Below are 18,165 nucleotides of genomic sequence, written 5' to 3'. Positions count from 1 at the left end.
TTTCCCTCTGATTACTTACAAGGTTTTGTTGTTGTCTGGTTTTCAGCAGTTTTCCTAGCTTCCTTTGCATGAATTCTTGAATCCGTAGCTTGATGTCTTTTAATTTTAGAAAACTAGCTTTTACTTCTTCAGATATTTCTTCTCTGCTTTTCTCTTGCTCCCTCTTCCAAGACTCCAAATCCTTGTGTGTTAGATTTTTCACCATGTCCCGTGTTTTGTTTTGTTTTTTTTGAGATGGAGTCTCGCTCTGTTACCCAGGCTGGAGTGCAGTGGCACGGTCTCAGCTCACTGCAACCTCTGCCTCTCAGGTTCAAGCAATTCTCCTGCCTCAGCCTCCCAAGTAGCTGGAACTACAGGCACCCGCCACCACGCCTGGCTAATTTTTTTTTTTTTATTTTTGGTAGAGACGGAGTTTCACTATGTTGGCCAGGATGGTCTCGAACTGCTGACCTCAGGTGATCCACCCGCCTCAGCCTCCCAAAGTGCTGGGATTATAGGTGTGGGCCACCGTGCCCAGCCGTCCCATGTCTTTTAAGCCTTTTTTGTTTTTCACATTTTTTTCACTCTCAGTGCTTTAATCTGTTTTCTTCTGACCAATTTTTTCTTCATTGATTTTCTTCATCTGTTTCCCCTTCACTAATTTTCTCCATCTATTTCCCATTTGTTGAGTTTGTAATATTAGTTTATTGTATAGTTCTATAATTTACTTTTTTTTTTCTTTCCCAAATTTCTCTTCCAAAATCCTCAGTATTGTATTTGTCAACCATGTTAAGCACTGTTACCTGAAAGTCTGTGTCCAGTAAGTTTATCATCTGAATTCTGCTGGGGCCTATTTCTCTTGTCTGTTTCTTTTGGTTTTTGTTCTCATTATCCTGTCCTTTCATGTGCCTAGTTACTTAAGTGCTCATGACAGCAGTGCTCTCAAGATGCAGGTTGTGTAAGCCTCTCTGTCCCAACTGTAAGCAGTGTATGATGATCACCATCGCATAGTGTCTAAAAGCAGAGTATGCAGCTGTTACTACTCTTTTTAGAGACAGGTATTAATGATAAATAGATGTGTAGTGGTTTATTTCTCATAGTATACTTTTTTTTTCTTAGACCTATCATTAGGCATTCCTTGAAGAAACTAATATATTGAAGAAAGGGTTACTGTAACTTCTTCATTGAAATGAAATAGGTTATTATTGAGGGCAGATTTTCACACTTTCATAAACTTTTCTTTGGTAGCAATATTGGTACAAGTTGTTCTCCATTGGATGGGCTTACCATGCAATATTCTGAACAGAATGGAATTGTGGATTGGAGGAAGCAAAGCTGTACCACCATTCAGCACCCAGAGCACTGTGTGACCTCAGCTGACCAGGTGTGTGGGGAGTTTATTTTGGAGCTATACAGTTAAAGCATTGCTACTCTTTAAGAAAAAAATTAAGTTCTGTAAGTTTTCAGTCAGACAGTATATCTGGTAAGAAATGAAGGAATGTTTAAGTTTTAGACTTTATACTTATATATGATCTAAGCTCTTCTGAGACCTGAAAATGTGTATTTAGATTACTTTTATTGCTTGTGTAAGATTAGTACACTTTAATATGATACATTCCCAGGCGTCATGGGTCACGCTTCTAATCCCAGCACTTTGGGAAGCTAAGGCAGGAGGATTGCTTGAGGCCACACATTTGACCAGCTTCGGCAACATACTGAAACCCTGTCTGTATAAAAAATTTAAAAATCAGCTGAGTGTGGTGGTACACACCTGTAGTCTCCGCTACTCGGGAGGTTGAGGCAGGAGGATCACCTGAGCCCAGGAGTTCAAGGCTGCTGTGAGTCATGATCACACTACTGTACTTCTGCCTGGGCAACAGCGTGAGACCCTGTCTCTGAAAAATAAATTTAAAACAAAAATTTTAAAAATAATACCTTTGCTGTTTAACAAAGGTGTACATTAGATTGTTAGGCCAAAATTTTTTGGTCTTGAAAGAATTAGAATTCGCATTTCAATCACTGCCTTGCTATTTGTGATGTAAATTTTCCAACTGACCTTTCTTCATGAATATTTGGGTCAGTTTATCGACACTTGAGAATGCATTAGGGGATGTTTGCTTTCTTAAGATTTGGGTGTGATCAGAGAGCAGAATGCTGTTAAGTATGTTTCATGTCATATGGCCTCACAGATATGGGGGGAGGTCCCTGTGTATATGTTACAAGTATAGAATGAAAGTTCGCTCTTGAAAATTGATTCATTAACCCGATGTTGTCTCTGGCCAATGCTCAGATCCAAATGTTAACTCTTGTTGGAATGTGTTTTTATGCATTAAAGCATATTCTGAGAAATTATAAATCGTTTCAGTCATAATTAATGACCTATTTTCAAAGCCCATCTGAGTTTACTTTCCCTCCCCCACTCCAGTGCCTGCAGCCTCTCTTCTTAGAGTTGACGTAATTAAGTGTTGACAGTTATATCGAATTGTACTTTTAAGAGAATAGTAGTAAACCTACAGCAAGTGCCAGTCACTTGATTGTGTTTCATTTTATAGTCAGAAAAAAGAATGTAGGTCCATTTTAAAAGAAAAATAGAAAATAATACTGTATTAATCATGAGGAAAATATGTAAGTGTCACAGAATATGTAAATTTTAGTGGTTCAGGTGGGAAACTTCAAAAATAGGTTGGAAATCAACACTTGTTAGAATATACAAGTGGGAATCTATCATTTTAATGTTTATTATGAGAGTAAAAACGTCAATATGGTTTAGCTTTTGTCTGATTTGTCTTTTTATTCTTTCTACTAGCATTCTGCTGAAAAACGGAGTTTATCTTCAATAAATAAGAAGAAAGGAAAGCCACAAACAGAAAAGTAGGTTCAATTTAAGGAAAGACAGCATATAGCCTTTGATAATAGGCCTGTTTAGTTTATGATAGTATACAACATAGTATTTTTTTAGTTAGTTTTCTTTGTATTTTTAATTCTGGGTTTTACTCTTTTGGTTCAAAATATTAATATATGCAGGTGATAAAAATAAAGCTACTGTCAAATACTGCATTCAGTTTGGAGGGGTAAAACTCTCAGAACTTTCCACTGAAGGGCGAATCTTAATTGTATTTAGATTATTCCTTACTAAAAAAATTTAAAGAGTCTTGAAGGGAATTTTATCAATACTGTACTGAATGTGTTTGGTAGATAACCTTATTAAAATGTTGGCAATATGTTCATTTGGTTTAGGGAGAAAATTAAGAAAACTGACAACAGATTGAATAGTAGAATAAATGGTATTAGACTCTCCACTCCTCAGCATGCCCATGGTGGTACTGTGAAAGGTAAGAAGGTTATTTTTCTTTCAAATACCCATCACATAAATATATTCAGCATGATACTTATTGTATTAATAGATATTGAGCTGTTGTGTCAAATCCTAATACTATAAGTTTACCTTGTGTTGATATGTACAGCAATTTCCAAATTAAACAGTTCTGAAATCATTAGAGTTACTTTAGGGAATACAAACCAGCCATGAGGGTGGAGATTGCCTTTGCCTCAGTGATTCTCACCTGCCTCTCCTTTCTGGCAGCAGGAGTCTCCCAGGTTGTCCTTCTCCAGCCAGTCCCGACTCAGGAGACAGGTCCCAAGGCCATGGGGGATCTCTCCTGTGGCTTTGCTGGCTACTCATGAGAGTGTTTTTATGTAAAGTCGTTTTTAAAATACTGTTGACTTCTTCATGATTTAATAACCATCCTTTACGAAGTTTTATGAGGCTTTAGGGGAATGTCAACCCTCAAATTTTTGTTATACTAGATGTATATGGCTTCCATTTACCCACCATTATTTTAAGGTCCCTTTATTTTTAGGTTCAAGGTTCATTGGACTTGAGAAAATGCCCTTCTGCAGCTTCATTGATTTTGTTTATCTTCACTATTAACTGTAACGATTAAAAAAGAATAAGGGCACGCAGACCTCTAGGAGAACGTTTTATCCCTGTATGCCCCTGACACATTTATGTAGTGATCCCACAAATGTGATTGTTAATCTAAATGTTATTGGAATATTAGTACATTCAGTTGTGTTGTAATATGAATAACCAGAATCTATTTCTTAAAAGTTTTGAGTTTATTTTTAAACTAGATATTTGTATAGAAAGACTGAATAGTGATGAAAAAAAAATGATTACCTTTTGAATCTGAAATCATCTGGGCCAGACACGGTGGCTCATACCTCTGATCCCAGCACTTTGAGAGGCCAAGGTGAGTGGATCACCTGAGGTCAGGAGCTCGAGACCAGCCTGACCAACATGATGAAAACCTGTCTCTACTAAAAATAGAAAAATTAGCCGGGCATGGTGGCAGGTGCCTGTAATCCCAGCTACTTGGGAGGCTAAGGCAGGAGAGTCGCTTGAACCCGGGAGGCAGAAGTTGCAGTAAGCCACGACTGTGCCGTTGCACTCCAGCCTGGGCAACAAGAGTGAAACTCCATCTCAAAGAAATAAATAAATAATAAATTAAAAAACTAAAATCATCTGGCCAACTCATTGAAGCATTGGAAGTGGGGTAAAATAACATGGACAAAACCCATCTTGTCTGTAGAAGGATCTTGTAACACGTTACTATCTCTGAGGTTCCCTCTGGTGGTGATGGCAGCTTAATGGAGGAGGAAAAAGCTAGATGAGGAAGACAGAAGTCTGTCGGTGGACATTTGGAGATTGATTCTGCCGGCCCTCCCTGCCTTTTTCCTTCTCTTTCTAGTTCATTTTCCATACTGCTGCCATGTTTGTTTTCTAAAATACCATTTTCTGAATGAAATTCCTGCCCTCCACAAGATCACTCTGTCTCTTGTCTCACAGTGTCTGGGAACTACTGCTCACTAAAGAAGTTTGCAACTATTCTTTCCATGTTAGCCCATTTCCAGAGGAGATGCACGTAGACGTTGGTCAGAGACAGTTAGGGTTTGAGTGTTGTGCTCCCCCAGTTTATTAAGCATGTGACCTCTCTGATACCTTTGTTTGCTCATTTGTAAAACAGGAGTAATGCCTGCTTCAGCAGATTGTAAGAATTACATGTAAAAACATGAAGAGCATTTTCCTAGTTCCAAGTACTTAGGTGTTCAATGCAGCAATTTAGTTCCTTTTCCCTGTTCTAATAAATTAGAGGGAAACATACATTGTATGGGTTATTAAGAACTTTGTAACAGCATCACAAACTCCCATTCACTTCTTTCCTTAATTTTCAAGTGTTATGAAGGTAACAACCTCAGCATATTTTTCAGTTTTATCTATTTTCTCCTCTATATCCGTCACCGATTTGTATGTATTTACATTTATAAAATGACTGTGAATGAAATGTTTTTTGTACAGCTTGTCTTACTGATATCAAGTGCAGCGCAGATGTATGCCAATTCCAACTTTTAAAAAGCCCCTCTGTGTATTAATTTTTCTTTGAAATATTAAGGCACCAAGGAAGAATTGTCTTTAAGCATTCAGTAAACTCAATACATGCCTAAGGATTTTTTTTATGGAACAACAGCTCATATCATAATTTGGAGAGACATTGTCTTGAAGCTGAAAATACTCTTTCTGATTAGCAGGTTGTTTGGATCTTTAAATAATACATTTTAGCTTAAGATTTGTATTGTTTTACTTCTGAAAAATTTATTATTAAATTTAAATTTTAACTTCTGTTTTGAGTGATAATCCATTTATGTAGCTCAGAATTTCAAAAGAAAACAAAGATCGCTCCCAGCCCTCCTCTGTGCTGGCTCCTGCCAGGACGCAGTCAGCGCCATCAGCTGTCTGTGTTGTTGGAGTGTCTTTTCTGTTAAAACCCAAGCTTTCTGAAAGTCTGTCTTCTGAAGAGGTGCATATTACCTCATATAGAGCATTAAGAATGCTCACCATGGCCGGGTGCGGTGGCTCAGGCCTGTAATCCCAGCACTTTGGGAGGCCAGGGGCTGGTGGATCACATGAGGTCAGGAGTTTGAGACCAGCCTGGCCATCATGGGGAAACCCTGTCTCTACTAAAAATATAAAAACTAGCCAGGTGTGGTGGTGCACACCTGTAATCCCAGCTACTCGGGAGACTGAGGCAGGAGCATCACTTGAACCCAGGAGGTGGAGTTTACAGTGAGCCAAGATTGCACCACTATACTCCAGCCAGGGTGACAGAATGAGACTCTGTCTCAAAAAAAAAAAAAAAAAAAAAAGATTGCTCATCATTGTAGTTTATTGCCCAGTGTTTCTTCCACCCACTCTTCTGTTGCCAATTGTGACACCAAAAAGTTTAGAGGGAAACGAGATGCTTGATCTCTCAGTTTCTTGTAAAAGATTTAGAAGGTCTCTAGCTTCCTTTAATATCCCAGATGAAATATGTGGTTCTGTTGCCTATGATTTATCTAAATGGGTCTTAACTCTGTAACAGACTTCTATTGTTTATAATTACCAATAACCAGTATTTTAGTGTTAGAATAGTGGTTTATGTTTTAAATTTTGTTTTTGTTTTTATTATAAGCAAGACCCTTTATCATTTGAGACATGACAAATTCAAAGTTCGTGTCTTTTTTAAAAGGGCAATTTGTGGAGTATCCTTTGGCATAATTGGTCTGTCTTCACTTTCCACATCCCCTGAATCTCTAGAGGATCACATAATTTCTGATTATAAAAGTTCTTAAGGTACCACATAATTCTAAAGTACCTTCTGAATTATCAAAGAAAAGATTATGTTAGTATAGATTTAGATTTATGTATTCAGTTCTTTGGAAGCTGCGGTTTTGTATATGGCAATTCGTGATAAGAATATTCACCAGCTGGCACAGCATAAAGAAAATAGTTTTGTAAATTATGTCATTTGGAGAGGTAGCTGCTTTTTTTAAAACATAATTTGCTTTTTGAACTATAGTCTACTGTAGTTTCACTGTCTGCAACATTTTGATGAACGCTACCCCTGAGGTTCCTTTTCAGTCCATTTCTAGTTTGAGAATATCCTGTTGAAGGCCGGGCACGGTAGCTCACGCTTGTAATCCCAGCACTTTGGGAGGCCAAGGCGGGCGGATCACAAGGTCAGGAGATGGAGACTACGGTGAAACCCCGTCACTACTAAAAATACAAAAAATTAGCTGGGCGTGGTGGCGGGCGCCTGTAGTCCCAGCTACTCAGAGGCTGAGGCAGGAGAATGGCGTGAACCCGGGAGGCGGAGCTTGCAGTGAGCCGAGATTGCGCCACTGCACTCCAGCCTGGGCGACAGAGCAAGACTCTGTCTCAAAAAAAAAAAAAAAAAAAAAAAAAAAAAGAATATCCTGTTGAATCTTTGATTCTCTTGATCCTGGATTGTTCATTTTGTTATATGCTGGTTGAAATATTTATATGCAAGACTCATGCAAGTGCTATAGGTTTCATCATTAGTCCAATTTAATGACAACTTGTTTGGCCACTATGGCCCGTTAGCTTGTCTTCAAGCAGCCATTGGTATTGACTTGAATCCTTTTAGTCGCCTTATGATGGGTCATTCAGGGCCTGTTACTGTGTAGGTATCCTCCAGGTAACTTTTCTGTAAAATTGTTACTTGCCTGTGAACTCCTCTGCCACTTTCCTTGTAGCCTCATAAGATTTTGTGCAGTTTTCCCTTGGCAGTTTGACATTTATTACTCAGAAGGAATTTAGCAACATCAACATTCCTAATGACTTTATTTTCAATATTCATCTAACATTTGAGTGGCTGGGCTAATCTAGGTCATGTTTAACAGTCTTAACACTGTTACAGGTTTATCCCAGCCAAAAACCACAGGTTAGTTGCCTGCATTGCTCATGATACAAATTGTGCCTTTTCTGTGACACATATTTTGCCCAGGCAATTAATACCCATTATCTTTTACTGATTCTACCAGTTGCCACAGAAATGCTTCACTAATCTATAGTTCTTAAGAACCCTCTGGAATCCCTTATTTGGGGATTTATACACCAAACATGTATTGAATGCTTGCTGTAAGGCAGAATTATGCTAGCTACTGGGTTTACAAGAGATAAGAGAATATTTCCCTAAGTCAGGGCCACTACTGGAAAAAAAAAAATCCAGAGTTTGTATCTCTTGTCCAATACTAGATACACCAATAGTCTCTCCTTATGTGCTCAAAACAGATACAGCTAGTTGGTCATGGCAGGTCCTGTCACCACCTCACACTACCTCAGTATAGGCTTGAACTTGGCAGAACTCAAGGGACTACTCCGTCTACTAGATGGGAAGCATTTTATTATTTTAAATACTCCAGGTAATTTTCATTGAATAGGTATTTTGGCAGCCCTTTTCTTCTTAAGTTCTTTTAAAGAATGAATTTTCCAGCAAACTCTGAAGAGTTAAAATATCTAGACTTAGAAAGTAGCTCAAAGTGATATTATTGTACAGACCCTGCAACCAACCTTAACTCTTTTTTTCTTTGAAGTCAGTAAGATTGACTTACTCTGTGCATTGTTTTAAGAATATCTTTATCAAGTATTTTCTATTAAAATTGTAATTTAATCAGTTTAGATCAAGGACAAGCTTTTTTAGATGGTTGTGGGGAAACTGAAGAAAATATAGCTAAAATTAATTTCTAATGATTCAACTTAGAAATTAATTTAAAATGACTTAACATGATTTTTTAAAATAGTGTTGTTATTTTTAGATGTGAATTTGGACATTGGCTCTGGACATGACACATGTGGAGAAACATCTTCAGAGAGTTACAGTTCTCCATCTAGTCCCCGACATGATGGAAGAGAAAGTTTTGAAAGTGAAGAAGAGAAAGACAGAGGTTTGCTCTTTGAAGTGGGAGTATTGTTGGCATGGCAGGGGTGCGGAAGTGGAGGGAAATGTGTGTTGTTTCTTCACGTCAGAGTCAAACAAGGAATTTTATGATCCTATAAATGCCATTAACTGATTTTAAATGTAAAATCGATACAAAGGACGTTGTATAGATCATTGCCTTAGAAATTCCTAGCAATGTTGATTTGATAAACATATTTCACTGCATATGAAGTTAAGTAGGATGAAGACAGGATCATAATGAGGTAGAGTTAGTGTAGAAAGAAGGAAAATGTGTGTGTTGTTAGATGCATATATATGTTTATGCTCTTTACGTCCTCTCGATTGATTGACCGTTTTATCATTTTAGGATACCCTTCTTTGTCTCTAGTAACAATTTTTGTCTTAAAGTCTATTTTTGTCTGAGAATAGTATAGTCGATCCAGCATTCTAGGTACTGCTTGCACAGTATTTTGTTTTCTGTCCTTTTACTTTAAACCTATTTGTGTCTTTAAATATAAATTTTGTCTCTTGTAGACAACATATAGTTAGATTATGGTTTTTTATTCATTCTGCCGATCTCTGCTATTTGTCCATTTACATTTAATGTAATTACTAATAAGGTAGGTTTTACGTCTGCCATTTTGTTGTTTTCTCTGCGTATTAATGTCTTCAGTTCCTCCTTGCACAGAGGCTTAAAACCAGCCAGCAGTGAGAGCTTAGGGCCTTCTCATGTCTGCTTTGGAAAGGCATGTAACTATAGGCATGAGCAAAACCTTTTAGGTTCCCAGGAGTATATTAAAGCTTTTCAAAGCCTCCTGTAGCCACCTTATTCCCCAGTTTTTCATTTTAAGTTTTCTGGTCAGCCTCTTGTCAGCCCCAGCTAGTAATGCTGCCTCGGGCGGCTACATCGTTAAACAGTTGCTTCTGACTAATTATGACAAATGTCCTGTGGGTAAGAGGCTGTAACACAGAGTGAGTGCTAGCTGCCAGACAGTCAAATGGTGACAGTTTGGTGGTGGGGCTTTTGGGGAACTCCAAACCCCTACTCCTAATGGCTGCTGGGTTTTGTAGCTACTACTGCAAGAGAGATGGTGTTTGCACTGATTTCGGAAAGTGAGGTACAAGTCATTTACAGGGCTATTTTAGAGCTGTAGAAAGGGGGAGTGGAAGGTAGGACAAGGGGAAAATGCCTTGAGATTTTCTGTTCTTACAGATTGAGCTGTTTTTCTTGAATAAACACTCGTCAGAGTGCTGTAAGCTTTTAGTTAATTTCCAGAATTTTGAGAAAGTTGGTTATTTGACAGTTTTTGCTAGGGTTTTCATTGCTTTTATGGAAGAGTGGGTTATTAGAGGTCTTACTCTCATTCTGGTCTGGAGGTGAGATCTCCTTTAAAATGTGTATGTTGAATGAGGATGTCATTCTTTATGCATGATGACAACGTCTGATTGGTAACACCTTGGTTACAAGGTGTACCCATGCTGGTGGGCAGTATCAAGTTACTTCTTACGGTCCACCTACAGATTAAGATCCTTCCCACATATTGTTTTAGCCAAATGTGGTTTCTTCCTGGACAGTCTGCAGCTCTCTGTGACATTAGCTTCTTTCTGTGTTGTGGTATCACGCTATGTTTTAGGGAGCTATGCTATATAGTGTTGCTACATGACATACAATTAAAGTCAGGCTTTACTTTGCAGTTACTTTGTAGTCATACCAAATGTAGCATAGTTACTCTACCACCAATTCTTCTAATCTGAGGCAACACTGTACTTCTGATCTGCAGTGTCCTTGTGAAAGAAAAAAAATGAAAACAACCTCTCACTGAGCTATTTTGAAGGTTAAATGAGAGGATTTTTTTCTTCTTTTTTTTTTAATTTATGAGACAGGGTCTTGCTGTGTTGCCCAGGCTGGTCTTGAACTCCTGGGCTCAAGTGATCCTCCTGCCTTGGCCTCCCAAAGTGTTGAGATTATAAGCATGAGCCAGTGCACCCAGCATTAAATGAGAGGGTTTTTATGCATTACCCAGAATAGACAAACTTTCAGTATGTTTCATTGTACATTTATGCTTGATTCTCTAGGATATGCAGGTGACTCTGTGGCTCACACTGCAGATTTGGCCCTGTCCAAAGTGTTAGTGTACATCTGTACACTTGGGTAATGACAGCATCCCTCTCCTGCCATCAGATGGCACAAGTTGGAGGCCTGTGTGGAGGAACTTGGCTTTTTTCAAATAGGCTGTTATTAAATATGAAAGAATGGCTTAGGGCTGTCTTCACCCAAGGAAAATATCCATTATGGTAGAGAGCTTTGATCATTTTTAGAATTCTGAGTGGATGAAAAGGCTCCTTTGAAAAGGGCGTGGGTGTCTTTGCTGTTGCTCTCCTGGGTGGTGATGGTATTTCTGTTTGGGGCTTTACACTTACCGAAATCAGTGCACAAAAGGGCGAGACGTGTCTCAACGTGTCTAGAGGAGTCTCAGGATGCTTAGAAAACCAACTGGGAACATTAAAAATCATGAGGCCATTTGCTATTTCACATAGAAATTTAACGGACTTTAAAAATGTTTCTGCTTCTTTCAAACTTAACATTTTTATCTTTGACTCTGCACTGGTGTGATGATACAGATAAAATGCCTTCAATAAGTTTGGATTTTGGGATAGTTTTTATTTTGCAAAGTTTAGCAAGAAATACCTCAATTATTAATCTATTAGGGGAAGTTTATGCTAGAACCATTCACTCTTTGAGTTTCTTCTAATATAAATTAAAATCATTGAATTAGTAATACTGTTGATGTTCTGTGTCAGTAAGTAGCTTTCATTTAATCTTTCTTCAGGAAAACGAATTTGTTTTTAGTGTTCTGTTTGAAAACTTTTTAACATCTGAAGCTGAATATAACCAGTTCATACCTTAATGAATACAAATATTTTAAGTACCTAGTACAATTCAGCTTATCCATACAAGCAGAAAGATTTTTAAATAGGCACTACATTTTAATGGAATGGTCTGTGTATACATCAACACAATGTCTGGGTCTATGATGTTTAAACATTGTGAATCAGATTTTATCCTTGTCCCCTGTATACCAAAAGTCAGAACATCCCCCAAAGTCTAGGTCCACACTATTTCTGTACACAAGCGTAAGACTGATGCAGGAGTAGTAGCCGATGCAGTGTTGTTTGTATTTGCTGTTTTGCTGTTTTGATTTTGGAGAAATTGCCACACTCTCCTTTTCCTCTGTTTTTTGTGTTCTAGTGTATTTGTTTTATGATTAATAATAGCTTTAAATTTTCTTCCCCCATTGAAATATTTAGTATTAAGAATATTGATTCCATTCTAAAAAAAAACAACAACAAAAGAAAACTCTTCTGTTCCCTGCCTCTAGATATTTGAGTTAAATATTGTCTTGACTGAGCTCCTTGAAATTATATCATTTATCTGAGACAAATTGAAGAACTTGGGTTGGCAGTGCAGAATGGAAACCAAGTGGATTGCCTGAAGTTTATTAAGGTTAAGAGTGTCTGATGCTCTTCTCAGTACAAAGATGGTGTTACATAAATCTCTTTGTTTTATACTGTGTTTCATTCAGACTCAACTAGCCTTTTATGTTTTGTTTTTCTGTTTATATCCCCGTATTTTTAAAATAAAGCATTGATCTAATGTTGACCCATAGAAAGCCAAAAGTTAAAGGGAGGTCAGCTTGGACAGTCAGGAAACATAGAGGGACACTTTCCAAACTTGAGTTACTTTGAGGTATACTTAATGTTTATTTCTAGCAAGAAAGATGGGAGTTATGCTCGTGTTAATATCTCTCTATGTTTGTTTTCTTTAGACACAGACAGCAATTCTGAGGATTCTGGGAATCCATCAACAACTAGGTTTACAGGTTACGGTTCTGTCAACCAGACTGTCACTGTCAAGCCACCTGTTCAAATTGCTTCACTAGGAAATGAGAATGGAAACCTTTTAGAAGATCCCTTAAACACACCCAAGTATCAGCATATTTCTTTTATGCCAACTTTACACTGTGTCATGCACAATGGTGCCCAGAAGTCTGAAGTCGTCGTTCCTGCACCCAAACCCGCTGATGGCAAAACCATAGGGATGCTTGTTCCTAGTCCTGTTGCTATTTCTGCAATAAGGGAGTCCGCAAATTCAACCCCTGTTGGAATACTAGGGCCAACAGCTTCCACTGGAGAATCGGAAAAGCACCTTGAGTTACTGGCTTCCCCTTTACCTATTCCATCAACCTTCCTTCCACACAGTAGTACTCCCGCTTTGCATCTAACAGTTCAGAGGCTAAAGTTGCCACCACCACAGGGATCTTCTGAGAGCTGCACAGTTAACATCCCACAGCAACCACCCGGAAGTCTGAGCATCGCATCACCAAACACTGCCTTTATTCCTATCCATAACCCAGGTAGTTTCCCAGGCTCTCCTGTTGCTACCACGGACCCCATCACAAAATCTGCATCCCAAGTGGTAGGACTCAATCAAATGGTGCCTCAAATTGAGGGAAACACAGGGACAGTCCCTCAGCCTACCAATGTGAAGGTAGTTCTTCCAGCAGCTGGCCTCTCAGCTGCTCAGCCACCAGCTTCCTACCCCTTACCAGGCTCTCCCCTTGCTGCCGGCGTGTTACCCAGCCAGAACTCCAGTGTGCTCAGCACAGCAGCAACTTCTCCCCAGCCAGCGAGCGCAGGTATCAGCCAGGCCCAGGCGACTGTTCCTCCTGCGGTTCCTACCCACACCCCAGGCCCTGCCCCAAGCCCGAGCCCTGCCTTGACACACAGTACCGCGCAGAGTGACAGCACCTCTTACATCAGTGCTGTGGGGAACACGAATGCTAATGGGACAGTAGTGCCACCACAGCAGATGGGTTCAGGTCCTTGTGGTTCTTGTGGGCGAAGGTGCAGCTGTGGGACCAATGGAAACCTTCAGCTAAATAGTTACTATTATCCTAATCCAATGCCTGGACCAATGTACCGAGTCCCTTCATTCTTTACTCTGCCATCCATTTGCAATGGCAGCTACCTCAACCAAGCACATCAGAGCAATGGAAACCAACTTCCTTTTTTTCTGCCTCAGACTCCATATGCAAATGGACTGGTACATGACCCAGTCATGGGGAGCCAAGCCAACTATGGCATGCAGCAGATGGCAGGATTTGGGAGATTCTATCCTGTATATCCAGCACCTAATGTAGTTGCCAACACCAGTGGTTCGGGGCCCAAGAAGAATGGGAATGTCTCATGTTACAATTGTGGTGTAAGCGGACACTATGCACAGGACTGTAAGCAGTCGTCCATGGAGGCCAATCAACAAGGTAATCACAATAACTCCCAGAGGACTTGTTTTTGAGTTCACCCATTTCTCCTTCCTTTCCTTATTGATCATGGGATTCTGTTGTAGCAGAAAGATCTGTTTGCGTTTTCATTTATGGATATTGTGTTTTCAGTGACAGATCATAAAATGCAACTGGAAAAACAGTGTAGACCCAGGTCACACAGAGCACAAGAAAGTTCAGAGGAATTCAGTTTCCAATTAAGGAATAAACTCTAAAAGGCCCTTTTGAAGGAGTGTGATGGGAATTTGCATTCTGTAATGTTAAATCTCTTGCTTGCAGCACTTTTTTTTTTTAAGCTACAATCCTGTTTCATAGAGTAAGCAAAATTTTTAAATATTGAAAACCTAGGAAGTAATCTAGTTATCTGACATTAGGTTTTGAGTAACTATGTAGTATATCTGCATAACCAGCTGTCTCATGCCTATTTCCCCATGCTGCCCTTTTCCTTCCCAGCAAATGTTTTTTAAAAAAAAAAGGTCCAAGATTCTATTGCATTTTACAGGAGCAAAATAGTTCAGTACTATTTTGATTTGAGAGTAAAGGAATTTGAACACAGTTTACTATTACTACCACCAGAAAGAAGAAAATGTTCTTACCTATGTTTGAGTAAGATACCAAATTTTGTGTCGACTTCAGACTGTTATTTTCACTTGGCCTTTGTCGTTTTTGCCAAATCTTACCCAGAAACAAAAAAAAATCTTAAATTGGGAATATATTTACTTGGCATTCTTAAAGAAAGATCAAGTTCGATAGCTTTTAGATCGAATTCAAAGCACAAACTTTACATTGCTTTTTAAAGTGAGCGGATTGGCCATTTGGAGTGGCACTAGAGCTGACGAAGGTGCCTTGTGGAGAGCATGCCCGTGTGATAGCTTGTACATAGTGGTTTGTGATGACGTTTCCTTGTAAGCGGTGACTTAGTTCTGTCTTTCCCATTTTAGGCACTTACAGACTGAGATACGCACCTCCCCTCCCCCCTTCTAATGATACGTTGGATTCTGCAGACTGAAACGAGTAAAGCTTGCCTACTTAATACACTCAAGTGTGGGGAGTCATGGGGTGTGGAGGGGAGGAAAGGAAAGGTATTTTGTTTCTTTGTCTATACATTTCCTAGATTTCTATGCAGTTGGGATTTTTCATTTCTCTTGTACCAATGTCCAAAACAAGAAAGAATGCAATGCTTTTGAGCCTCTGGTCTCCTGGTTCAACAACAGGCTTATATGTATGATACGTGTAATTTAAACCTTCAGACAAACTATCAAAAGGAAAATGTTGGTACGTGCTTTTTTTTTTTTTTTTTAACACTGAATACTTGCTGTGTGCAATGTTTACTGAATCTTTAAAACTGTGTATTTGACCTTTTTTTTACAACACTGGTGACAGTCATATGGTTTTGAAAAAAAAATTTTGCTTCTTCCCAGCTTTTCTCACTTTCACCCTAAACGACACTTTCCTCCCCGGCCAGCCTCACTCTGTTCCCGGCCTGCAGCAGGAGCAGCCAGCAGTGCATTCACCCCACTTTCGTAAACTGCTCTGCATATAAACCAAGGGCAGAATGTTTCACCCTGATCTTATGGGAGGAATCAGACTCCCAAAATAGTGTGTATATATGTAATAAACAGCGTCACGTAAATACATATATGCAGTGCTTGTTGTCCAAATAAAAATGAAAATAAGTGGAAGAGAGAGGAAGAAGTCAAACCATATGAAACTGAAAAAATATGACGTACGAAATGGACAAAAAGCTTTTTCTGAAACCAACTTTTTACTTCCATCATCCTTTTTTAGCCTGTTGCTTCAGAGAGACACAAAGTGAACACACTGGTGTGAATGTCGCTCTCTGTGTGCTTGTGTTTGTAATGAAAGTCTACAGCCAGTTTTACTTGTCTACCACCGTGTTGTGCTCAGAGACACTACTTGAGTAAAGATTTCTTCTTTCCCTGTACCAACTGTTACAGTGTTACGTTGTGTTTAAAATGTGTATGGTTTATTGCAATCTGAACGGAGCTATGGGTTTCTACCATAAGTCAGGTTATTTGTTCCCTAACCTGTCTCTTGTAGCAAAGTCACTTTTATAACAGTTTACCACTATGCTTGATTATAATGTGAAAGACTGAATTCTGAGTGTGTTAAGATGGTATTAATCATGTCAGTGTCATGTCACTAAGTTTAATGCTGCTGTTTTTAAAAAAAAAAAAAAAAAAAAGTTTTTTAAAAAAGCCAATCTATGTACTAAATTGCTTCCAGGTGATTTTTGATTTCCTAAAGTGCACTGAGGTTATCTGGAAGATTGGGTGTATTTTTTGGTGACTGCTGCATTCATCAGCAACGAACAGTTTCCACTGTATAGTCCTAGGGGTCAGGGGGTGGGGGTTTCATTTTCCATTCCTCAGCACAGAGCAGAAATGATAGATTTTTGTTGTGTGGAGTAACGGTGGTATGCAGCAGAGGAACGTACACATTTGGTCTTGGTTCAGAAGCCTAACAGATTGCTAGACAAGAGAAAAAACTTGAAGAAAAAAGAAGCTTAATTTCATGCTTCATAAGTAGCATTTATATTTATAGCACCAATGTACATTTTGAAACGTTCTTTCGGGTGGGAGTTATGGGGAAAGGGTGGGTGTGAAGGGGTAGATGAAAGCTTTAATTTAGAAAGAAAGTTCGAGTAAAGGAAATTATTTTGATTAAATATATTTTATTTGATCTGGGTATTTTTGGACCACATTATTAAATTAATTGTTAAGCTGCAGTTGAGTTGTTCAAGTGAGAGTTTTGATAAGCCACGTATGGGCCGCATTGTGAATCACTTGCCAGTTGTACTTTATGGAGCTTATTTTATGATTTAAAATACTGTACTGTACATAGGAGGTATGTTACCTTCTCCTTATTTGTATGTTTACCATATACTTTGATATTTGAAATGTTATGTACTGGAAAGGCCACTTATATTTCTAGAACAGATTGGATTTTATGCAACCTTTTTTCCTTGAATTAACAGCAATAAAAAAATGAAAAACAGCTTAAGAATTGTGCCTCATTGTAAATTTTGTAAAAATGGAGATAGGACATCATACATGGCGATTTTTTTAAAGTTTTATTTATGTATGTAATTATTTTGGGGTTAATCCATTTCCCTGCAGGGTGGGCAGTGAATCCCAAAGTTATTTACCATCTAGATGCTCCTCAGTTCCTCCCCCAAATAACTTTTTTGTTTTTGAGACGGCGTCTTGCTCTGTCACCCAGGTTGAAGTGCAGTGGCGTGATCTCAGTTCACTGCAACCTCTGCCTCCCCAGATTCAAGCGATTCTCCTGCCTCAGCCTCCTGAGTAGCTGGGATTACAGGTGTGTACCACGACACCCAGCTAATTTTTGTATTTTTAGTAGAAACGGGGTTTCACCGTGTTGGCCAGGCTGGTCTTGAACTCCTGACCTCAAGTGATCTGCCTGCCTCTGCCTCCCAAAGTGGTGGGATTACAGGCATGAGCCTCCACGCCCGGCCTCCCAAATAACTTTATATAGAGGTCATCTGCGTGACCACTAGAGAAAGGGGGACTGCACTCCGTGAGTGTTGAGTACTCGGCTGCGTGCCAAAGGCTATGGTAGCAATGAGGCAGAGTCCTTGTCAACCTTGAGCTCGTGTTTCCAGTTTAGGCCTTTACCCACCAAAAGTGTAAAGGACTCATTACTTTATCAACTTTGTTAGTGTGATTCTATTAGCCAGGCCCCTCTCTCAGTACAATATGTACTATTTTTTATTTCATTGCTTATCTTGGCTGTAATCCAGGCTCAAAGTTTTTAAGCAGTTGGTAATTTATAAGAGACCAGGTTGGGGGCCTATGCGTGTTGCTCCACGCCGCCTTTGCAGCAGTCCCGGTGGCCAGCACCGTCCTGGGCCTTGGCTCTTTGTCAGGAGCCCTCTAATGACTGTGCCTTCTGGATCTGGGCAATGAGTGGGCAGTGAGTTTGAAATGATTATAAATTCCCTGATTGTTTACAGGGCACCAGCTTTCCTTTTCAGCCAACAAATAATGCACCTATAGGTAACACGTATAAATCATGAACCCAGA

General features: G+C 39.2%; 1 protein-coding gene across 4 annotated transcripts in view; it reads left to right on the top strand.

The window, feature by feature from the left end:
- The window catches only part of ZCCHC2 (zinc finger CCHC-type containing 2), a 61,688-nt gene extending 44,563 nt beyond the window's left edge, over positions 1-17,125 (top strand). For all 4 annotated transcript variants that reach the window (XM_055297198.2, XM_063637886.1, XM_063637841.1 and 1 more), the window contains 6 exons: positions 1,228-1,363; positions 2,786-2,850; positions 3,217-3,311; positions 8,635-8,763; positions 12,584-14,077; positions 15,040-17,125. In XM_055297198.2, coding sequence (XP_055153173.2) covers positions 1,228-1,363; positions 2,786-2,850; positions 3,217-3,311; positions 8,635-8,763; positions 12,584-14,077; positions 15,040-15,107 — 1,987 coding nt within the window. In that variant the 3' untranslated portion in view covers positions 15,108-17,125. The remainder of the gene's footprint in view (positions 1-1,227; positions 1,364-2,785; positions 2,851-3,216; positions 3,312-8,634; positions 8,764-12,583; positions 14,078-15,039) is intronic.
- Positions 17,126-18,165: the final 1,040 nt, after the last annotated feature.

The sequence above is a fragment of the Symphalangus syndactylus genome, chromosome 1, assembly GCF_028878055.3.
Source record: "Symphalangus syndactylus isolate Jambi chromosome 1, NHGRI_mSymSyn1-v2.1_pri, whole genome shotgun sequence".
NCBI lineage: Eukaryota > Metazoa > Chordata > Mammalia > Primates > Hylobatidae > Symphalangus > Symphalangus syndactylus.
The sequence above is the reverse complement of the archived record's forward strand: the minus strand, read 5'-3'. Positions and strand labels throughout refer to the sequence as shown.